Source organism: Ochotona curzoniae, unplaced genomic scaffold, assembly GCF_017591425.1.
Source record: "Ochotona curzoniae isolate NIBS_2020 unplaced genomic scaffold, NIBS_Ocur_1.0 scaffold_4505, whole genome shotgun sequence".
NCBI lineage: Eukaryota > Metazoa > Chordata > Mammalia > Lagomorpha > Ochotonidae > Ochotona > Ochotona curzoniae.
The window spans coordinates 36356801-36381119 of record NW_024467118.1 but is presented as its reverse complement, the minus strand read 5'-3'; the positions used below and the strand labels follow the sequence as shown (position 1 = coordinate 36381119).

Here is a 24319-nt window from a genome sequence, read left to right as displayed (position 1 = left end):
AGAGGAGCAAATTGACTTATGGGACTTGGGCTTGGAGGAGTCATTATCGGTAACTGGAGCATGGGGCTGGATGCGATGACCACGAGCAGGCAGGAGAGAAGCTCTGAAGACAGTGTGGGAGGAAAGAGAAGCAGAGAAGGCAGGAATGAAGAAAGAGGAAATGGAGGAGGGAGGTATTTCAAAAGAGAAGGTCTGCAGAGGTCAGGAGACTCACTTTTGGCTGTAGCTAATTTGGCATTGAGGTAATTGGTGACCTCATTGAGGTCATTTGCAAGATACTTTATTTAAAAAAAAAATCACAGGATTTAGAAACCACCATGCAAAGGTCTAAGGAATGGGTGTCTTGTGAGTAAGGAGAGTGGGCACTTGGAGATGATTCAAGGACTTCAGGAAGGAGAAGAATTGGGCATCGACTTTAGGTGTGGAACTGGGAAGGGCAATTTTATTAAGCAATTGAGGCACTCCATATTTGTGGAAACAGAGGAGGGGAGGAGAAACTTAGATAGCAGTTGTTGTGGGTTGCCAACAGATGGTCCATGGACAACTACATAAATGCAGAGAGCATGTATCCTGCCAAGAACATATGCAGTGCTCCCTTGCAGGCACCAGTACTCTGCCACAGTACTACTTTTCTGGTAACTTCTGGGCCTTTGGCCATCTGCTAGAGGATAGGTCCTTGAGGGAGAGGAGTGCCACAACCATCCTGTGGCAATGGTGTGGTAAAGGTGTGTATTGGGGGAGCTGGCATCTTTGGATCACAGGCGATAGCATGGGCATATCCTCAGCAGAGAAGTTAGGGGGTAGGATGACTCCAGTGAGGTCATGTGGCATGATTAGGGGAGAACACATGAGTAGGTGCAGACTCTTGGGAAGTAGAACAGACCAACACATCTCATTCATGCTACATTTCCTTTCTTATTCTTGCTCATCACCCACCTTTGTGAAAGGAGGACCAGTAAAGTGAGGAACTTGACAGCTCTTGCTCCTTCTTGTTTATTGGATTTGGGGTTCTAGTATAACATTAGCATTTGGTTTATTCCTTCTTTGGGCTCATGCTGAGAGTCTTCTCCGAGTATGAACCACACTTAGAGCCTTCCAAATCAGTACTGCTCATGACAAAGCAAGACATCCTGGAATGGCAGGGCCATAAACATGTGGAGGGAGGTGTGGCATATGTCCAGAGGCCCCTACAGCCCTCCCAACACATGTATTTGACTTGAAATTAATCGGGGTAACTATGAACACCCACCAATATCATCAAAGACCCACAGCAAAACCCAGCGTGGTAGTCTAGTGGCTAAATCCTTGCCTTGCATATATGTTGGGATCCCATATGGATGCTGGTTCGTGTCCTGGTTGCTCCACTTCCCATCCAGCTCCCTGCTTGTGGCCTGGGAAAGCAATAGAAAATAGCCCAAAGCTTTGGGACCCTTCAACTGCCTGGGGGATCTGGAAGAAGCTCTTGACTCCTGGCTTCGGATCAGCTCAGCTCTGCCATCACAGCCACTTGGGGAATGAACCAGTGGATGGAAGATCTTACTCTCTTTGTATCTTCTTCTGTCAATTTGTGTTTCAAAAAAAAGACCTGCAGTACACCCTGGCACCTAGGAGACACAATGCCTGCCACAGTTGTTCCCAAGCAAGGAGCCTTCTTTATGGCATATGACAGAGAAGTACATGGGAGTTGCAGGAGGATACGTAGCATCGGCTCAGTTCTCGATTGGATGGTAACATGTTTGTGTGCAGCTTGGGTGGGTGGACAGACATCAGGACTAGATCAATTACTGTGAAAAAGCAGGATTTGTGGGAAAACCTGGGCCTCTTGTTCTGTCCCTCTTCTTTCCAGAAGCCTCAAATGACACGTTTTTCACAGTGAACTACATTGCATTTTTCTCTGTTCCCTTCACCATGTGCTATCAAGAACCACAGTCCCACTGAGACAGGCATATCCCAACCCAACAGTGCAGAGTCACAGTTAGTGATTGGCGACAGCAGGGCTTGCAGGGACAGTTGAGTCCATGCCAGGTGCCCTGTATTCACACACTCAGGAGCCTACCCATCTAAGAGCCTACCCATCTAAGAACCTACCCATCCAGGATACCAGAGAAACACATGAAGCCTTCAAAATATCAGTAATCAGAAACTTGACATGACACTCCAGTGGAGCCATTCTCAGTCTCCTGGTCTGCCCCCAGGGTGAGGATCAAATTAGCAGCCACCCCTGGGCTCCTCCATCCCTTGTTCTTGATTGTTGCAGAAAGATCTGCTCCTTCTCTGCTGGAGTGTGATTCAAGCACCGGGTTAGAGTGTGTGGGGTGCTGCCAGTTCCCAACAAGCCTTCCCCAAAGGCCTGGGAGAGGGCTGGCTACTGGGTTCTGACATCTGGTGGTGGGACGTGGGAGGTGGTCAGCTTCTCCTTTTTGATGCCCTTGCACTGCTGTCCACAATGGTGCTGTGAGGGGTGGTAAGGCAGACTGCAGGCTGGGTCTCAGGGAACGAAGCTCAGATCCACACTGGCAAACCACCTTCCCAAGGGACCGGCTGTGTTGTCCTTAGAAGTGGAGCCACAGAGCAGAGGTCAGGAGGCTGTCACCATCATTGCCATTACCTTGCATTGCTGGTGCTCCTCAACATGTGTGAACCTGCTGATCAGGCACTGCTGGGGAATCCACCGTCCATTCTCTCTGTTCCTACCCTATGGGCTTGCCTTTAGGCAGGAGCAGCCTCCACTCACTTCCACTTTGCCTATCGCTGGTTCATCAATTGCAAATGATAACTGACATCAAGACCCCTGGCTGCAAGGGGGTCTGAGAAACATGGCTTTAGATGTCCTGTCTACTGCAGTGTAAGGAGTGTATGAAGGATAGTGTGCTCAGCCGCTGTCTGTCACATAAAGGGAGAAAGTAATACTGAATACTTAACAGTATGTGCTCCAAAGAATTTCAACTGTGTCCGATGACATTTGATAATTTTAAAAAGTTATATCTGAAGATTGTGGGCATATTCATGTTACCAAGAATCCTGTTAATCATGCCAAGGATGAATTATCTTTACCAATATCAACATGACAAAATTCAGAGACTGTCTCATCACTTGGGAGATATTCATGTGTATACACACACAAACACATTTATATTTGTACATACATACAACTGTACAAGATACATCTGTATAGGATTTTGTATATATAGGACATGTATACATGTATGTCCTAAAAAGAATGATTCATTTTATTTTAAAAATTATTTAGTGCACACACACACACACACACACACACACTCACTCACACACTCCATCTGCTGATTTACTTTTCTAATGCTCAAGAACTGAGAACTCAAGTTAGCTTTCTTCCCACGTGGCTGGTAAGAACCTAAACACTTAAATCAACACCAAGGTGCACATTAGCAGAAAGCTTGGCTAGGAAGCAGGGCTGGCTCTCGCCTGGAATGTAGGTATCCCAAGTGGCAGCATAAGCTTTGTACCAAATGCCTGCTCCCTCTTACATGCAGAAATCACACACGTACTACTCAGCCGGAAAGGCAGAGGCAAACAAGTTGCCTAGACTCTTCTGTCACTCGTACAATAACCTCTTCATTCTTCCTACCACATGAATATCCTGGGTATAGTGGGGTCAAAGAATGTGGTTTTGCTTTTTCCTCTAACTTTGCATTTAATAATAATAATGTTGTACAATAGAACCACAAGTTTTAGTGTTTGCCCAACATTGCAAGGATACACAGGTTATAATTTATTCAGTTACTTCCCTCTGGTTGAACACTTGGGTTGCTTTATTTACTACCATGAATGATGCTTTAAAGAAGGATGTCCTGAGTATTCAGGCTTTCCTATCACATGCCCTGAAGTAAGATTGTGACTTCCCTTGTACTGCTTCAAAGGCATCGTATGTTTTTTTAAAAAATGAGAATCAACAGCTCCTAGTCAACATTTCTTTAAAAAAATCACCTTGACCAAAGTGGAGTTTTCTTGTGGCCATCACTAAACGCAGAGCTTGTTTCCACCCATCACATCGTGTGCAGTTTTCTTGGGAGTGACCACAACAGCTGTCAACACTGGAGTTGATGCCTCTTCTGCCTGTTATCAATGTGCACATACTGGTCTATCAAACCCCAGGAGACTGCCCAGCTGCTGGGACCAACGCCTTGGCGGGCAGAGCCTCCGCAGGGTCTCCTCTACCTCGGGTATCTCAAGGCCCAGTCTTTCTGACCAGAAGCCCTGCCCCGCAGATAAGGTAGGGCTGCCATGGTGCTGCTGCAGTGGATCAGCTGGCATTGTTTTCAGCCCCCCAAAAGGCATATACATGGAATTTCATAGGCAGAGGGACCCCACTCCTTCTCTGTGATCTTTCCTTTTCCCCCCTTGGAGTGAGTTATAACAAAGTTTTCTGGGTTACAATGGATTCAAGAAGTTGGCTGACTTGAACTAGGCCATCACAGGTCTAAAAGGGAGATCTATGCTACCTGCCACAAGGCTTTCCTCCCAGTCACTTGGCTTTCCCACAGGGAGCCTAGGCCTCTAACCATCTCTAGTATCAAGCTCGAAGAAAACTGGCTGGAGCTGTCGTTAGAGGGTTATTGCTTGACTTGGCCAATCCAGGAGACCAAGAGGAGGAACACACTTAGCTGCACGTTTTCTGTTTTCAGCCAGGAAAAAAAGCCCCTTGGGGTTCTTTCCAACAAGCAGCCTGGAAAGCAGCCTTGATTTTAACTGTCCCCAGTGGTGGCCTGTGCCCACTGGTTGCATGAATGGTGCATAGCAAGGTAAGGCCTCAATTCTAGAACTCCACTCTCCCCCACAATCCTCCCGCCTCCCCATCCAACCACCAACTACTGCATAATCGACATTACCAACGACCCTCTACCCCTACCCCAACCTTTATCAGGCCTCGGGAATGCCAAAGCTTACTAAGCCATAGGGTTTGCAAAACCACCAACTCTGGGGCGGAATTTCCCTGAGCGGCAGATACTGATCCCCCTCCAGCTCTGGTATGTCCCCACGGGGTCGCGGCCTTCCCTCCCCATGGGTCATCCTAGGGCCTGCCCCTGGCGGGGCAACACCACCCTTAGGTAGCCTAACTTCCCGGGACACCCCAGCGTCCCCTCTCGCCCCCGTCCGGTTGCTTGGAAATTTGCAGTGGACAGTGACGTCACATAAAAAGGCGGGTCCTCCCTGTCCCGCACACCAATGGCGCGGGCGCGGCCTGTCTCTTCTATTCCAGTGATTGGTGCTTAGGGCCCCTCCGCTCCACCCCAGCCCGCCATGGCGTCAGGCGCCGCAGCCCCGGGGAGGTGGTTCCCACTTTAAGAAGTGAAGTTTTTCGCCCCCTCCCCCTCCCTGCCCACCTCCCGCAGCCTCCGGCGCCCCGCGGGGCTGGCGGATGGAGCTACGCAGCAGCGGCGTAGGGAGCCCGGCTGTGGGGCGGAGGATGGATGGGGACAGCCGAGATGGCGGCGGCGGCGGCGGCAAGGACGCCGGGTCGGAGGACTATGAGAACCTGCCGACCAGCGCCTCCGTATCCACCCACATGACAGCGGGAGCGATGGCCGGGATCCTGGAGCACTCGGTCATGTACCCCGTGGACTCAGTGAAGGTGAGGCGCGGGGAGACTTCGGGGACGGAGCCAGCAGCGCCGGAGAGCGCGCGTCCGCATGCTTGCATCCCGCGCCACACCAGCCAGAGGCAGCGCCCCGAAACCACGCTGTCCACCCCCGGAGGCAGCGGCGTCTAGAGGGGGCCGGGCCGGGGTCTCTCCACATGAACACCTGCACAGCGCCACTCCTTCCGCCGCGCAACGGGCTCCCGGGGCACCCCCCCCCAAAAAAAAACCGCCAGTGTGCCCCGGCCGGCACTCCGCGTCGCCGCGTGCCGGGCCCCGGTTGCTGGCTGCGTTGAGGCGTGGGAGGACGAGTGGCAAGCTTGGCTGGCCTCGGCAGCTCCGCACGGTCTGCGCTGGCGGTGCGCGGTGGCCGCCTCTTGCCTACACGTGCACCGTTGCCGGGAGCTCGCGGCGGGGAAGCGCCAGCAAGCCTGGCGCTAGAGAAACGGGGCCCCGCCTGGCCGCGCGTCCCCTCGCCCCGCAGCATGTGGCTGCAGCCCCCAGCTTCCAGGGTGGTTAGTGACGAGATCGTGCGATTGGCAAGGGGACGTCCGGCTCATGAGAGCTCTTTTGGGGTTCCCGATTCCGCGGCGCCTCCGGGAGCCCCCCATTTCCGGTGCTCCTGCACCTCTCCCTCCCTCTCCTCTCCCCCACGTTCAAGCAGTTGAGTAATTGGGGGAGTGGGAGACCTGTGGTGACGTTTGCCTTTTCTCTGCTTGCTGGGACGCGGACAGGCTGGCAGAGCTTGTCCCGTGCAGCCCTTTCTTACTACGCGTTGTGTAATAGACAGTTTGACCCCGGCCATTTCCGCAGGTAGTTTTCAGTGCATTTCTGCCCGCTCTAGCGGGCGGGTTCTGCCGGTTAGTTTGAAAACTCCTCCCTGTCAGCCTGTCCAGAAGGACCAGGAGAGAGAGAACGGTGAAGAAGTTAACATGTGTGTTGGCTGTTGAATAAGGCACTTTTACTCATCTCAGAGGGACAGTGGCCTGGGGAATCCCAGATAAAGCAGCACGATGCAGAGGTGGACAGATGAAGTTGCCTGGGCTGGGAACCAGCCGAATCATCCGGGTCTCTAGGTGGCAGTTACCTTGCACCCTGTGGTGTTTAGAGCTCCCCCACCTGCAGCTGTAATTGCTGATCCTGGCCTTACCAGAGCAGGTGTGCAGGCCACAGGCTCTAAAGCAGAGGGCTCTTAGAGCTCTGGGTAGCTCTCCTGGAGCTCTCAGCAGCTGGACAGGCTCAGGTCCCGTGAGAAAAAGCATGGGTAGTTGTAGTACCCGGAGGCCAGACCCTCATCATGCTGCCAAGCCTGACCTGTGACCCCTTGGGTCTCTCCCCTTGTCACAGTGGGGAATTTGAAATGGTCCTTGCTTGGCACTGTCACCAGGAGTAGGCAAGACCTTGTTGTGTAGGTGTGTACAGGGCTCCTCCAGGAAAGACCTGGAGTAGGAACCAGGTCGCACTGGTATTAGAGAATCTGGGAAAATTTTCATAGTTTCTTAAAGATTTATTTGTATTTTTATTGGAAAGTCAGATATACAGAGAGGAAGATCTCTGTCCATTGATTCACTCTGCAAGTAGCCACAATGGCTGGAGCTGAGCCAATCTGAAGCCAGGAGCCAGGAGCCTCCTCAAGGTCTCCCACACAGGTGCAGGGTCCCAAAAATTTGGGAGTCCTCAACTGCTTTCCCAGGCTACAAGCAGGGAGCTGGATGGGAAGCAGGGCTGCTGGGTTTATAACTGGTGCTCATATGGGATCCTGGCACATGCATGGCATCCTGGCACATGCATGGCAAGGACTTTAGCCACTAGGCTACCAGGCTGGGCTCGATAGTCTCCATATTTAACGTGATCATCTCAAGGGCCATGGGCCTTCTGGGATAGGTTGGGAGCGGGGAGATGCAGTGGAAGCAGGTGTCTGATCTGTCATCTCCTGTCTGTCATTTCGGGGGCTTGGAAGTTGGATTCAGAGCCTCCTTTCTCTTAGTTTTAGAATTAGAATGAATTGGGCCTTTTGAGCTCTGGTTGACACTCTGGAAAGGCATTTATGTCATGTGTTTAAATCCTGTGCTCCGTGTTCAGTTCCTCACCACCCCTCCGACCTTGGTCTGTTTTGATTCGGATGTGACTTGTGGTCTCACGATTTGTTTCAGTAGAGTTTTCCCTGTCGACAGGTTGTTAGCATGGTTGGCGCTCCCCTGTAGAAGGAAGCCTGGGGCTGGGTAATCCCAAGGGTCTTCTGTGTCCTGGGAGCCCAACTCTGGCTCTGCTGTTCCTGTATGGGTAGGGTTTCTGCTAAAGTATCTGTCTGCTTTAGTTTCTCTTAAGTGTTTTGTCTGCCACTTTCTCAAGAGGCCTTATTCCAGCAAGGATCATTCTTGGCAGTTTTTAGCAGGCAGAGAAGGTCCATGGCTCCCTCCCAGGGTGTATGAGCCTGCGGAGCCTGCTGCAGGCTCCAGGATGACTGGGACCAGCGCTGTTGTCCGTGTCCATCGGGAGGACTCCACAGCTCCTCTGTGGCTCAGTCAGGGAAATGCTTCACTTGCATGACGTCGGTGAGTGCTTAAATGCTTCAGGTGCTGGAGACCAGGAGTAATTGAGTGGGGAGGCCCGGGTTTTGTTTCCAACCCTGAGTTTAACTAGTGCTGTGCCTTAGTTTTGTCATCTGAAAATGGGCGCTGAGGCACTGTCTCCACATTGTAAGCCAAGCTCCCTCTCCATGCACATAGGACATGGTTGTCTGCTTTTCTCTTTATTTGTGGTCTCCAAATACTTACTACGACCACAGCCGAATTCATGGGAATATTATTCTCTTGGAAGAGGAAAAAAAAGTGTTACTGTGATTTTGCAAGGCACATGTTTTTAACTTTGATGTTGTGATGATAAATGAGAGTGTCTTGTCAGCTTGCTTTTTCCAGTCTTTCTCCCCTGGGAAGTGTGGACAGTGGAACCCAGTGCTGGGCACTTGGAGCCCTGAATTCTGCGCTACTTGATTTTATGGTGTTAAGCACAGAGGGGCAGCCTCACTGATGCTTACCTACAATTATAATAGGAAACGTGCCTTTTTTATGAGGTCCCACTCCACCTCCTCCCCCAGTGTCACTTTAATAACTAGTGTTTCTTTAAAAAAAAAAAAACTGTGAGTCATGGCCTATTAGTAGGCTCAGCATTAGAAAAAAAAAAAGTTGGTGCGATTACAAACTAGAACATGCACAGCATGGGTAGGAAGGAGAAATGTTCTTGTTGAAATTCTAGTTGGGTTGCACATGTGTTCCCTGGATAGCCGTATAAGGTGCACTCCTGACTGGAGGTCATGGCCGAGAGACTGGGAGAGCCACTGGGTGGCATGCACCTGTCTTAGCCATTGCGGTCAGCATGTGGTTAATTGGCAGCCTTGGTAATCTTTCTACTTCTTTCCGTGCCTTCCTTTCACATCCCACGGTGGAGTGTGAGTACTGGTTCACCTGTGAAGGATGGGTTACTAGAACCTTCATTCTGCACCCCCAGAGTAGAGTGAGAAGCCTTGGGGTGGGGAAGGGGGTGGTACCCAGGCAGGGGTATGAGACTGTGGGGCCCTCAGTGAACGGCAGCAGGGCTATCTTTGTAGCTGGAGTAGCAGGTTTCCTGTGTACCTCTTTTCCTGGTATTCCAAAGTGGCAAGTGGGATGGTGGCCTCCAGGCGCAGTTGGGATGAAGTGAGGAGCCCTGGTTGGGTCAGGAGTGTTCACAGCTGTGGGCGCATGCCAGGTGGGTGGAGGAGGAAATTCCAACCAGATTAGGCACACACTTATAGACCCTGCCGAGGTTGCCTGCCGGCCTGCCTGCCGTGGTGAAAGCAGGGGCAAAAGGAAACAGGAAAGAGTTGAAGCGCGGGAACTTCCGCTGACCTTCTTCTGCTTGGCTTGTCCGGGAAGCCCTGCCCTTTGACTCTCCTGGGATGCACCCTGCTTGAGCCCTGGCACCCCGTGAGGCTTGGCCTGGACTGTAGGGGCTCTGCTCCTTGGGTTGGTCATGTGTCTGTCTGTGGAGGTCCCCAGGCAGCCCAGGTGCCAGGTGAATGTTCTCCTCTTGGCTCCTGCCAGGCAGGCAAACTTGGAGGAAGGGTGCTGGGGGTGGGGTGGGAGAGGGTGCAGGCAGCTGCCGCCATCACCTCCCACCCACTTCAGTGCTTTGGAAACAAAGTACAGTCCAGGCCTTTCAGCGGCAAGAGGGCGTGAAATCTCAGATTGCTCTCGTTCCTGGAATAAAATTAGAGTGATCACTTTCTCTCCTTCTTCCCTCTGTCTTCTCCCCTTCAAATTCCTTCCTTCCTTAGTCTTCTTTCCCCAGTGATAGGTGGTTGTGCTCTTCAGATCTGCCACTGGGGGCCATCTTCCACACAGAGCCTGCTCCCACGTGTCTGTCCACTTTGCTCGCCAGGGTGCAGTTTGGAGGACAGCCCCTAGAGTCGCGAGGACCAGTGAAGGGGCTGCATGGGGTCATTTGGTGGCTGGCACTGCTGAGCGCATGCATGGGGCTGCCTATGGGTGCTCCACCTGCTTTTCCTTTGGGCCCAGTGCCATCAAAGAGGGCTTTTGTCCCTTTTGTCCTTTGGAGCCATGTCCCTTCTCAGAGCCTCAGGTCCTCCCTGCCTGAGGACAGCCGTGCACTCCTGGCCGTTGAGGGCTTTCGTGGTGTCTCTCAAACTTGGCTCTTTTCCCATCTGCCCTATCTTTCAGCTTTTCCTTCGGAAGGAATTTCTGGTTGTGTTGTTTTGAAGCGGAAGCAAGCTGCAGCCTCCTGCAGGCACTTGTCTGGGCCACCTCAGAAGAACTTGCCTTGCCTCCAGCCTGCTCTCTAACTGCCCAGCCGGAGTACCCACCGCTGATGTGCTTCCTGGAAGCAAGTGTCCACTCATCCCCTTGGTGGAACTGTTCAAGCTTCCCTCCAGCTCCTGCATTGGGTGTCTTACCCTCGGAGAGCAGTGTTGGAGAGATTGAGGGCATCTGAGTTTTAACATCCTGATCTATAAAATAGGGTACATGACTTGACTTTCCTGGTTTTTTTTTTCTTTCTTTTGCCTCTAGCTAGAGATACTCTTTTTTTTTTTAAATTAAGTGTTTATATATTTACTTGAAATGATGCATGCACACACACACACACACACACACAGTGAAAAAGAGAGAGCTTTTCCATCTGCTAGTTTATTCCTCAAGAGGCCATAATGGCGAGGCCTGGGCCAGGCTGATGCTGCAAGCCAGCCGCTTCATCCGGGTGCTCCATGTGGGTGCACAGGGGCCCAGGCCCTTGGGGGCATCTTCTACTGCTTTCCTAGGCAGACAGTAAGACAGTTGGGATTTGAGCGATTTGAGCTGTGTCTGTTATGGGATGCTGGTGTTGTACATGGCAGCTTAACCCACTTTACCACAGTGCCCGTCCCTGTAATTTTCTTCTTGCTTTCTCTTTCTTGACCTAGCTTTCCATTGCTTCTTTGTTTCTTCCCTTATTTTCCCTCCAGACCCTATGAAAAACCTGTTGTTAACAGGCTCCTCTATGTCTCCCCCTGTTCCTTGAATGTCCCTTCTACTCCTGCAACCTCATAGAAATCTACTTTATTTGCTTCCAGTCTGTTAGGAGCGTGAGTCTTAGGGGGGAAAAAAAAAAGATTATTTTATTTTATTTATTTGACGTGCAGAATGACAGAGAGAGAGGTGGAGATGAGGGAGACGAGAGAGAGAAGGGAATCTTTCATCCTCGGATTCACTCCCCAAATGGCCGTGATAGTTGGGGCTGGGGCGTGCTGAAGTCAGGAGCTTCATCTGGGTACCCCAGGTGGGTGACAGGAGTCCAAGTATGGGTTGTCTTCCACTGCTTTCCCAGGTGTATTCTCAAGGAGCTGGGTCAGAACATGGAGGCTCAACCTGCTGTGCCATGGTGCTGGCCCCAGCAGCGTGATCTTGAGCCTGGCTGCTTAGGACCATGTTCCAGTTCCCATTTAGGTGTGAGTTTGGGTGAGATCCTGAGCTTTCTCTGCCCTGGTTCCCCATTTGTAGTGGGGGACAGAATGGCGCTGTTTTCTAATGGCCAAGGGAGTAAGTCCTGATACACTTAGAACAGTACTTGTACACAGAGATGCCCTCTGGGTGTCTGGCCTGTCTTCATCCTCATCACCAGCCATGTGGTGCAGTCACTTCCCCTCATTCTTGAAAGACTTTGGCCTCTAACCCATAGGTGATTTCCCCGCCACAGACCTGGTCATCCTCTGACGGTCTGCTCAGTCATCACCTGACTTATGTCCACTGTCTGTCCTTGATGGCCTTGAGGGTTAACAGGAGCTTGTCCTAACCCATAATACTCCCACCTCTGTATTCTTAAATTCAGACTGTGACCATATCTGTGATCCCTCAGTGCAGTCAGTCTTGGACCCTCAATTTCTCTGCCTTTGCTGCTGCCAGCACCTGGCCCAGTCCCACCCTGATCTGGGACAGCACTCTGTCCCTGGGGCAGCCCAGCCTGCCAGGAAGGACTCACACACAGCCTCCAGCACAGCCTCGCTGGGTGTGCTGGGCTCCTTGGCCATGCGGCCGTCGGCTCTGTTGTCTGTCCTGCATGACTGCTGCTGTCCCTCCCCTCCATTGTTTTCAGCCTGGGTGGACATGGCATCTCGCTTCCTGATCACATAGATACTGGCACCCTGATCACATTCATCTTCCTGCCACTGTCCTTCCAAACTCCCTCGCCTTCTAGGCGCCCATCACAAACAAATAAGTGCTACTGGTTCCTTAAAGGTGAGGCAGCAGGTGTACGGAACAAACTGCCCAGACATATGTAGGCTTCTGTCCTGGCTTTACACCTGAGGTTTGTGGCTTCACCTCTGGAAACTCAGGTCCTGACCTGTAAAGTGAGGACCTTCATCTCCAGCCCTACCCAGAAGAGTTGTTGAAAGAATTCCATCAGGCAGCGGCTGCTGAGGAGCTGTCTGTCACTGGTGATGGTGGAAGCTGCTTTGGTCACCTGTGTCTTGAGTTACCCAGTTTCAGCATCTTTGGCTGTCCCTCTCCCACTGGGTCCTTCTCAAAAACAGTTAATATGGGTCCAAGCCTGTCTCATCTCTCTACTATTCACTAAGACCCTGTGTGCCCCAAGACCAACCTAACCCTTTCCTGCTCTGGTCAGACTCTAGTTGCACTTGGTTTTCTTTTCTTCTGTGAGGAATCCTGGGCACTTGGTTTCTGCCTGCTCACCTGTCAGCTGCCAGCCCCCTGCCCCCTCTGCAACCCCTTGAGGCTGCCGGGGACTTTGGTACTTATTCCGACCATCAGCCTCTGAGTCTGTCCAAGGCACCTCCAGAGGGGCCAGCGGACAAGCCCACATACTGCTCTGCATGGCCGTCAGTGGGCCTGTGTCCTCCACCTCCTGGAGGCCCTTCAGTCCTGTCCTCCACTCCCTCGTGTATCCCCAGTTCACAGGTCTTGCTTTCCACCTGGGCCCTGATAAGGTCCAGATCCGTATCTCAGAGGCAGCCTCTCTTGGGAGCTGAATCTCCAGTGACCTCACAGACCTGCACTTGGCCACCTCACGACTGCCGCACACTTAGTGTGTCCAGACTGGATGTCATGCTGTCCCCTCCCCCTTAGGACCTTGGTAGCTTCTACTTCTCTGCAGCTCCTGCCTCATACACACAGAAGACCTGCCCATTACGGCACCTGTGGAACTTCTTCTTTTCTCTCTCTCCCCATGGCCATAGTTCGGGAGACTCAAAAGCTTGGCCTCCTTTCTGCATGTCCCTGCTGCCCATTTGTGCTGGTTTCTCTACACAGGATTCATTGCCTTCCACAGTAAGCTGCTGCTGTACTTGCAGTGTTCTTGCCTTTTATTTGCAGGTGCAACATTGTTCATGCTGTGGAGGGTCTGTGTGTCTTTGTTAGAGTGTAAGCTCCAGCAGGGAGTTCTTTGCCAGTTTCTTCTCTTTACTCATACCAGTATCCGGCGCATAGTAGGTGCTCAGGGAGCCTCTGGGGCGTGAAGTACTGCAGTGCCTCCTGACGTCACTCACGATCAGTCTTCATTCGTCTCAGCCAGACACCATCCTGGGTGGGCTGTGGGGTCCACATCTGAAGCAGCAGTGCCTGCCCTGCCTCCCTTTCACTACTATAACTACTAGTAGTGATACTATCCTATTTACGTCTGGTGATTGCATCTAGTCAGTACCTGGACTGAATCTACAGGGAGCATGGTTTGAAAGGTGACAGCTGTTTGTAGGTGCCAGGTCCTGTGTGTGTTTGTCATTGCACTGGGGTCTTCCTGGACCGGTTGTGGGGGAACAAAGCTGTCCCACCCTCTGCAGGCAGCAGGAGCAGGAGCTGCAGTGGCTGGCTGTGTCTCCCCACCTGCCTAGCCTGTGGTGGTGCTGGCTGCCTCCTGCCTTCAGCCTGAGCTTCACCTGGCATGTGTGGAGCCTGGCTCGCATCCCCTCCGTGCACCCTAAGTCCCCATGGTTCCACTGGCCAGTGCCCCACAGGTATTCTGTGAGGATTTCTGTAAGTGCAAACACAGTTGCTTTTTGTGTGTTTGTTTACTTGTGTATTTTTTGAGAGAACATCCTCTCCATCCCCCAAATAGTTTTTCATTTGGTTTTGAATTAGTAACTCTTCTTTGCCACACAGAAAACCTTTCTTGGCTGTTTTGTGAGGCTTTTTTATTATACAGCCCAGCGAGCAGCAGTGACACCTGATGGTTCCTTTCTTCCTTTGGCTTCTGCATGCCTCTCTTGCCAGTCACTCTGCTGGACCAGGACTCCTTTCCCCACATGGGCGTACTGCCTGGAGAGTAGGCCTTAACCTTCAGTGATCAGACCGCCTTTCTCTTCAGAGGAGAGTTGCCCTGGCACAGTGGTGCCCATTTACCTGCCAGGCATATGTCCTGTGACGTTGGTTGGCCCCATGTAACTGAAACCTTGGAATGAGAAGTAGCAGATAAGGGGGAGGATATTGCCATATCTCTTCTTGGGGGCTGGTAGGTCAAGGTCTGGGTTGTCTGTTCTCTGCGAGAGGGTCCGCGCTGCTGCTGTTTTGAAGTCTGGAGTCCGCAGGGGGCAGGGGGTGCCCCAGTTTCTTTGCGGGGCCCTCAGAGTGGCTCCTTGTGCCACAGGAGACAATGGCTGTGTTTCCCACCTGTTCTCTTGCATCCGTTTCCTCACCACTGTGACTGTCAGTCATTCTGGAAGCTCCAGTCGGCTCCCAGCAATACCCTTGCCAACATCCTGTCCCTGCTGCTAGTCCAGGCAGTGTCTGGAGCCAGCAGCCTCCTTCCGGGCACTAGGAGGTGTGAAGGTCCCACAGGTTCATGCTGTCTCTCTCCAGAGAAAACAAAGCCTTGTAGGAAGAGGGAGGAATCCCGCCTGCAACACGGGCTGCATAACAGGGTTAGAGAGTGTCTGCTGCTGTGGGTTCCTGTGAAGGACGGCAGCCTGGTGTCACCGAGAACCTTGGCTCTGGCACTGGATCCACCAAGCAGAGCCAGTGGGAAGCATGCAAAGCACCAGGACCCCGAGTCGGCCTGGCCATGCAGCCTGTGATGCCTGCTGCTGCTGCTGGCAGAAGCCTTTCTGTCTCCACTACTTTCATTCCCTGGCATCCCCTTTAAGGGTACTGGGAGCAGTGGCGTGTGTGTGTGTGTGTGTGTGTGTGTGTGTGTGTGTGAGAGAGAGAGAGAGAGAGAGAGAGAGAGAGAGAGAGAGAGAAAGCGCCTTGCACCCATGTTGAAGCCCTTGGGGAGTGGCCAAGGGAGCAAGGACAAGCCCCGGGCATTCAAGTCCAGCCCTGGTCCTCCCATTAGCCAGCTTGGCACCCTCGGGCAAGTCGTTTCTCTGAGTTGGTTTTCTTCCTTGGGGAACTAGAGGCGTTTCAGGTGTTTTATCTTGATGTGGCTCCTGAGAAGCTTGGATGGCATCTGATTTGTGATGGGCTCTCTGTACTTGCAAAGCTAGTGACAGGTTGTATCAGAGGCAATATGCTTAACATAGTTATTCAGGTTTAACCATGCATGCTGTGGGTCACAATGGCCTCCATGTCATGTTTTCCTCACCTGTTAAAATGGAAATAGCATCAGTGTCTTCTTGTGTCCCCTTTTCCCCCCTCACCTATAAGGTGGGGATAATAGCAGTTCCTACTTTGAAAAATTACCATGAGAATTCATTGAGATGATAGACCTAGTGTTAAGAATTGTTCCATGGGGCCACTGTTCTGTTGTAGCTGGTAAAGCTGCTGCCTGTAGTGCAGGCATTCCATGTGAGCACTGGCTCAAGTCCCGGCTGCTCCACTTCCAATCCAGCTCCCTGTTAATGTGCCTGGGAAAGCAGCAGAGGATGGCCCAAGTCTTTGGGCCCCTGCACCCACATGAGAAGCCCAAAACAAGCCCCTGGCTCCCTGCTTTGGAGTTGACCAGCAGATGCAAGATCTCTCTCTCTCTCTTGCTACTTTTCAATTAAATAAATAAATTTTAAAAAGAAAATAATCATTCTACATATGTGGTAAGCATACAGTTAATTTTAGCTCTTGTTAAAATTTGCATACATATGATTGCTTGAATGCCTGAATAGGTTTGTATATTGCTATTTGCACATTGTGATTCCTTGTTGCAGAGTTCTTGTCATGTCTGTACCTCCAGTCTGTCATTTAATCTGCCTGGCTGTCCTTTGAAGGCAAGAAAAGGCATGTGCTGTCTGTCATTTCATAGATGAGAAAACTGACCTTCAGAAAAATAGCATGGCCTGGAACCCGAGCCTTTTTCTGCTACAGCCAGGCTGGAGAGGGAGAAGTGCCGGGGCACACACTCAGATGTAAGTGATAGCCCAGCCCTGGGTCTGCATTCTGGGAGAGAAACGGCTGGCATGACGGCGCATTCTTGGGAGGGAGGGACCAGAGGTCAGGGAGCCCCAGGGGGGAAGCCTGGCCTAGAATGCAGAGCCCTAGTGCTGAGGAAGGTCTTCTTCAGTGAGGAGGGCAGGACGTGAGGAAAGCTGCTGCCACATGGTATGGCTCTGTCTTTTCTCTCTAACAAATGGTCCCTTCTCACTGCAGCAGGGCGGCGGAGTTGTGCTCCACAGAGTGAAGGGAATTGGACTTGGGCTGGAGATTCCTTTCCAGGTTACAGTCCAGATGCTACCCACGGGAAGAGCTGCTGGGGTGGCCAGTTCTCCCCAAAGACGGGCGAGTGATAATGCCTGACCTTCTACCTCTCTTACCAGGTGCATGTATCTGCTAAGGAAATAAAGCCAGCTTGGCAGGATACACAGTTTAGAGTGCTCGAACCTCTTTGCAGGTCCCAGATCGTGGTATTATCAAACTGGGATCCTGTTATTGGGGTGGAGGAGGGGAGGTTAGCTCACTGGAATGGAAAATCCGGGCTCTGGTTCCAGCATGATTGCAGGATCCCCGCAGCTTCATGGCCTTGGGTGTTTAACCTCTCCCTTTACACAGCCTGCCTCCCATCTGTTGTGTAAAGCCAAGGACAGCGGCTTGCAGAATGGGGATGAGCTTGCTATGCTCGGGATGTGCTAAGAAGTGCGTGTTCAACTGGATAATATAGATCAGGGCTGTGTAGGTCCTAATGGCAGGCAAGGGAAAGGCCGCAGGAGGCCCAGCAGTGTTAGGCTAAGACACGCTATGTATGTCAGTATGTGTTCACCCTCAGTTGTCAAGAGAATCTGTCCCTCTGAACAGCAGGCAGCTGGGGATGCCATGGGAGGGGCCCCCAGGAGCAGGAAGGTAGCTGGGGCATTTCTGTGTTGGCCGAGCATCCTCCATCTCCTTGTCTCTGTCTTCCTCTCTTGCCTCTCCTCTGTGCTGACACAGGTGCCCTACTCCTCAGGCCCCTGGTCCTCACTTCTCCCTGGCTGCCCATGCCAAGGGCTTTTCTGGGGCTGAACCTTGCCCCTGCCGAACGTGAGGAATGGAAAGTGAAGGGTGGGTGTGTGTAGGTGGGAAGCCAGCCAGGTAGGCAGGCGTGTGGGGTAGTGGCCCAGGCCTGGCACAGCTGCTGACTCATGCTGCAGCCAGGCTGGAGAGGGAGAAGTGCCGGGGCACATTGCTTGCTCAATGTCTGCCTGCCTTAGCCTGAATCACAGTGCAGTTCTACCTAGGGAAATTTGAAAGGTGTTTGCAGAGCTGTGACTTCGTCCCTCTGCCTTCATTGGGAGAACCTGTTAATTATGGAGTGGGGTCCTTGGGGGTTCCCACCCTGTGTACTAAGGCAGAAGGCTGTGCTTGGCCCAGGACTCTCCCTAAGTGGGCCCCGATGGCAGGAGGCCAGATGTGCCAGACTTATTCCGCTGGCGGAGGGCTTGGAAAGGGTGCTGATATCTCCTGATCCATATCTAGTCCTGCAGGAGACAGAGATATTAGAGCAAAGCTGCATGTATCTCTGTGTCACCGAATGAGAGGGCTTGTGTCCGGGGAGCCCGGCCACCCTCAGCACACTAACACGTGTCCTCCATCATCTCTCTGCTTGTGGGTTCTGCTCTGAGCCTGCTGATGCCAGATTGGCTGAGCAAGCTGTGGGGACTCAGGCTCTGCACGACGCAGGCATTGGGGGGGGGGGGGGCTGTGCAGCCCTTCTCTGCTGCTGCTCCCTTGTCTGAGATGGTTACCCCGGGTTCCACTGCCTATCTGGGACTTCTCAGGCACACCTTCACCCCAGAGTGGGCGGAGACCCGAGCAGAGGGAAGGGAAACAATGTTGAAGGATGGCGAGTAACTGCCCTACTAAAAGAGATTCTGCTCTTAACTGCTTTGTAATCTCTGCATGTAAGGAGCAACACCCAGATAAGCGGCTGAGGAATATGTGTGTTCACGTGCTGTGTGGAGGTTTAAGGTTTGCTTGAGTGACCTTTACTGCCTGGGGTCACGACTTAATCCTATAGGTGATAGCTTAGTTCAAAGGAAAGAACAATCTGGAAGCCATGTGGCTCTGGGGTTCGCTCAGGTTCTCTGTCCCCATTGGAAGGCAGCCAGGGAGCTGGACACGTCTTCCTGCTTTTGCCTTCTCCAAATGTGAGCCTCCCCTAGAAGCCTGGTGGGCTGCATCAGCTGGCCTTGATCTCGTCCCGGAGACTGGAGGGCCCCACAGTGCTCCTGCACTTTCCTCCTCCCATCCATCTAGCCCAGGCTTAGGCAAGCTCCTGGCTGCCTCTCACCACTTCTGGAAGTCTCCAGGAGGGCAGCCCACACTCGCTGACCCCAGTGCCACCTCGGTATTTTTGTGTCTGCAGATTCCCCTGGCACAGCAGGCCTTTGTTACTCAATCTGTTCGCTGGGTGTTTGGAGGAGGACATGCGGGGGCCTTGTCCAGTGCCACTGGACAGGGCCGAGCTGTTGCCCAGAGGAATGCTGTCAGGGGAAGTGTTGGAAGCCTTAAAATGGTTAAGGCTAGAAATCTCCGTCTTGATGTGGCTAAAGACATTTTGCTTTTCTTGAATTCTATGTTCTTAGTCAAAATCTGAATTTTAATTGACCTATATTTAATATGCAGGCCAGGAAATGTGAGGTATTAACTTACTTAGGGAAAATCACTAAGGATTTATATTTAGCGATGAGGCTTTCAAGAATCTTGTGTTTTAATTGGAAAACACAAAATAATGACCACATGGAATATACTGACAAGTTAGAATGACACTTAGCTACTTTGTTTCCAAAAAAAGAAGAAAATCTTCAGCATCTGCAAGGATAAGCAGAGTTGGAACTGCCTGTTTGTGACATGCGTGTTGGTCCAGCTCTGGGTGGTGGCAGGTTCCATTGACTTGCCGAATGAGCACTGTTCCCTCCACCATGTTCTGAGCGGTAGGTCAGCTTGGTGACACTTGGGTTGACCTTGGTAATAAATCCTTGTTTTCCAGTTCCCTTGGGCATCTCTTTCAAGGTTGTCTTTTCTTTTCTGATCATCCAAGCATAAGAAAGTTTCTGGACTTCTCTTTCAGACCCTGCAAGCCAAATATCACAAAGCTGGGCTTCTGCCAAAAGCAGCTTCACATGGAAAGCAATGGAAGGTTCTGGTGGGGCCATGGAGAGCTTGTGTCAGCTCCAGACAGGCTGTTCGTGGTGTGCCTTGGTCACAGAGAGCAGCGGGTGGAGGGCGGAAGGAGAAGCCAGAGACAATCTGATGCTCATCAATTACATGTACATTTGTGTGTCCATTTTAGGGCTAATTAAGTTTAGCTTCCTATGATGGGGGAGGGCTACTGACTGAGGTAACCCCCCAAAAATTTATATAGCTTGTCTGGACCTCAGTCTGTTTACCTGTGGAATGGCAGAACAACTCAAACTCCGTGGTCTCTGGGGAGATTTCTATGTCTGCAGCTTCCATTCCTGATTCCCTGGGGAAGTGTAGTTTTCGGGTTCCCTGTCCTGACATGAGGTGTAAGACACAGATGCAGAAGGAAGGCAGGGCTTTAATGAACCCTGCAGGGCATGCGGAGTGAGCGAGCGGGGAGAGGAACCAGCTGCCTATAAATCATCTGGGGACACTCCCTCCCCACCCCCTCGCCTCGCATTCCCAACTGCTTGGCTAGAAATGATAGTTTATTTTGTCTGCTCCGCAGCACTTTAAGACTAGAAACTGTTCATTCAGACAGTTCTAGCAACTGTATGGCCACGGCCCTGCCCTGGAACCAAGGAAACAAGCATGGTAGATGCTTCTGGAAGGCCCTGTTTATAGCGCTCTGACTGCTTCCTGCTGGGACCTTTAACAAGTTAGCTACCAGGAAGCTGAGTCATCCAGGGGTCAGCCAGCGTGGCCAGAGGTCACCCAGTGTTGCCAAGCAGTTTAGGTGGGGGTGGCACAGCTGATCTGGGCATTTCGGGGATTTACAGGGGGAACGGCAGCCGGCAGCCGAGGGAGGCTCCCTGCATGGGGTTTTGCACTTCTGGTAGGTTCCACAGGGTGCACTGGTCTCCTGGTTCCTCCTCCATTCCCGAATGTTCTGCAGATCAGTGCTATTCAGGCATCAAAGCAGGGCCTTTTCCTGCCCCTGTGTCCATGCTTCAGAACAGACCTCATCCCCTGGTGCTCAGGCAGGTTCTCAGGGCCTGTGTGCACCCTGCGTCCGCTATTCCCTGTGGCCCAGGCACCTTTCTCCTGAGCTTCACTCTTGTAACTTTCTCCCCAGCCTCTGGTCTTTTCTCTGAGGCACCCCTCCCTGATCTAAGTTCTGTGCCCTGCGTTTGTTCTCCTAGCAGCATCTCCTTTGGCTCCATGACTCAGAGTTTAGGGTGTAGGGAATGCACTGCTTTTGGCAGAAGGATCCTATGGTTTTGCCAGCCAGCGCTTCTGCTTCTGGGGATGCGATGTCATCCCTGGGGCCTATTCCTTTCTGTCCCTTCTGGAAACCCTCCTGCACCATGGCTTTGGCTAAGTAGTATCCCTGATCTTGTTTTTTTCTGAGGAGAAAATATGTGTCCATGAAATGTCCTACTGGTGATCAAAGTTTCCCACCAAGCCTTTCAGCCCCCAGGATAGCTTAAAAACTACCTAGGGGTTACCTGTTAGGGTGGATCCCAGACAGTGACTGGCTGCTGTTTGAGTTGGACATAGAAGCACAACAATCAAAGAGCACGGAGGGCTCCAAGTACCAACTTTGGCTATGCCTGAAGGTGAGACTTGTTTCAGCTCCGAATCCTTGCAATTATTTGCAGAGCCATGCGCCTTGTGGAGTAAGGAACCATACCTGGTGTCAGAGTGACAAAGGGGATGCTCTGCTATCCATCATGCTGATTCTCTGCAGCGTTTATGAGGGCAGATGTGCCGACGCAGCACCTGCCATGATTATAAGCACAGGGGAATGAGCAATGGCCACAGTGTAGCTTTGAAAACCCCCACTTATTTTCTGTGGATAATAAGCTATTAATCATGGGGCACGCAGCAACAGGCATGGCTGCTATGAAGGGCCTGGAAGTTTGTCTCACTGAAGTCAGCGGGACACACCTGCCTCGGGAGGTGTTACGTGATTTTTGAGTGCCCATCTCCCTGGCCTTGCCAGCATGGGTCCAGGAGAGCTGGCGCCTGTGGCATGCATGGCCCTGCCCTGGTGCTAATGCCAGCCTCAGAGTTCTCACCCTGTTTTCTCACACATGCGTATGTAGCTAGGTTGCTTGCTGGCTCCATGCCTGAGTAGTTGAGGAGCTGGTTTCTAGGATGATGAATTTGGGGTGGCCCAGGCCAGCAGAACCTAGGAGAAGCTTAGTGTCCTTGGGGTCAAAGGTCAGTCTTTTGACTTCCATCTGAGATGACCCCTCATCTGATCACCCAGTTGCTTCCTTCAGCAGCAGATGCTCCTATGCCCAGGGGCTTCTGCTGAGTGTTGGAGACCCCTGCCTGCATTATACATCAGACAAATCAAAGGACCTACTCACCCAGGTATGACAGGCAACCTCAGGGAGTGAGCTGTGTGATTGTGCAGTGATTTTTACACCCTGAGATGCAGGAGCTGTGTTGAGCATGAGAATTAAAAAATTTTGGTAAGCATCTTTTTAAAAGCGTATAGTTCAACAGCGTTAAGCTCCTTCCTGTTGTTAGCTAGTCTCAGAAGTCCTTTCACCTTACAAAACTAGAACACTGCCTCCTAAATAAAAAGTTTCCTAGCCCTTTCTTCTTAGCCCCTGAGAACTTCCACTCTATGTCTGGTCTCCACAATGAACTTGTTTTTGGGTATCTCCTCCACATGGAATTGTGCAGCTCTATGATCTTTGAACTGTCTTATTTTGCTCAGCAGAAGGGCCTTACAGTTTGTGCATTCTATGGACCGTGTCAGAATTTATTCCCTTCTAAAGACTATATGACATTCCATTGTAGATACAAGATCACACTTAAAAAGACAGATGTACTTACTTGAAAGGCAGAGTGAAAAGAGAGCGAGTGAGCAGACGCTCTTCCATCTACTGGTCCACTCCCCAAATGGTTGCCACAGCCAGATCTGGGCTAGGCCAAACCCAGGACCTCCAACCCTATCTCCCCACGAGTGGCAGGAGTCCCAAGAACTTGAGCCATCACTGCTGCCTCCCAGAGTCCCCAGTGGCAGGAAGCTGGACTGAAGAGTGAAGGTGAGACTTGAACTCAGGCATTGTGCTGTGGAGTTCGGCTGAGCTAGTGAACTTGGGCCCATGGGCTGCTGGAAATCCATGTTAGCAGGTAGAAGTTGATGTTCAGAGAAGTGCCATGATTGCCCAGAGTTCCAGAGCTGGAGGGGAATGTGAGCTCATTCAATCAGGGACGTGTGTGGCCACAGCAACCCCAGCAGAAATGTCAGGGGCTCTTCATCTCACTCTTGCCCTGGCCTGGCTTTCAGCGTCTGTCAGAGGCTCTCAGAATGGTCCTTGGCCTAGGCAGCCTGACCAGGTGAGCGAGCTTTGCAGAGCACTTTTGTTTCAGCCTCTGTGAGCCTGTGTAAGCTGATAGCAGTGATTTTCCCCCCACCCTGCTAGCTCTAAGTTTCCTTTGTTACATAATCAAGATTAAATTAAGCAGAGCAGTCTATGCATTGAGAAATGGAGAGCCAGGACAGGTGCATTGGGAGGGCCAGAGTCCCATAGGAGCTACCGTGGGCAGGTGCCTTGGCTCCTCTGGGCCTGTGTGCGTCCTCTGTTAAGAGGGGCGGTGGAAGGAAAGCACTGTGCTAGTGGGCAGTAGTAGGTGGTCACTGGTGTGCAGTGTTCAGGTTTCTGCTTGCACCTGAGCTGGACCCTGAGGGCATACGCCTCAACACTAGTGAGAATCTTATGCAAGAAAGAATAAAAATGCCATCTTTCTAGGAATTTGCTGTTTATCCAAAAGAAAAGAAAGAAAAAAGAAAAGAGGCAGAAATAAAAGCACTAGGCAGGCTGGTTGCCAGAAGCTCTGCAAAGGCTTTGCATGCATTATTTCCTTCCATCCTCACAGAGACTTTTTAGGACGTGGATGCTAATAGGAGCCCCATTTGCAGAGCAGCAAACTACATGCTCAGGGACCTCAAGTGGCTAGCATAAGGTCACACAGCCTAGTGCTTTCTGGTCTTAATAATGGTACCTGCGGAGGGCAAGCGCTCTGTGCTCATTGTTGGGCACATAGATGGACTGTCTCCCTCTCTCCATTTTTCCCTGCTGCCCCATGCCCTGTGCCCAGTACTACACTAAGACATTGCATGGCAAAGCTCCCTTCCTCCTCCTTGGCCCATCCTACTCCCATTGCAGCAGCACTTAGATTTCTCATGGGGTCTCATTTCCCTGATTGGGATGGAAGGTCTTGAGAGGCAGGGCTTATGCCTGAGCATGGAGTGGCTGGAAGAAGTGTCCATGAGATTCTGTGCGTGTGATGGGCAAGAAGGCATGATCACAGACCAGCTCTGGGAGCCTGGGTACTCACACAGCTGGTGCTTCATTAGCAACAAGAAGTGGGGAGGTTCCTGGCTAGCAGAATTCTGAAATTCAGCAAAAGCTTGCAGGGAGCGCCCTTGAGCCAGATAGGCCTGTTTGGAGAGCTGCTGCAGCTGAGCCAAGAGGAGGGGAAAGAGGTGTGAGCCTTGGTGTGGGGAGTGTTCAGACGTGGCCCTGGCCCCTGGGCTGTTTGCTCTGCTTGCTCACAGAGCCAGACGTGCTGCTCTGGGATGGGTCAATACACTCCATTGCACCTCCCTGCAGATGCCTGCCTGGAACTCATTCCTCAGTGGGTCACCGTGAGGCTGGAGTATGTTTCCCTGTAT

At 51.8% G+C, this 24319-nt stretch overlaps 1 protein-coding gene across 1 annotated transcript in view; it reads left to right on the top strand.

The window, feature by feature from the left end:
- Window positions 1–5222: 5222 nt before the first annotated feature.
- The window catches only part of SLC25A37 (solute carrier family 25 member 37), a 36183-nt gene continuing 17086 nt past the window's right edge, over window positions 5223–24319 (top strand). The window contains exon 1 of the mRNA XM_040966445.1: window positions 5223–5608. Within this exon, the coding sequence (XP_040822379.1) occupies window positions 5396–5608 (213 nt within the window). The 5' untranslated portion in view covers window positions 5223–5395. The remainder of the gene's footprint in view (window positions 5609–24319) is intronic.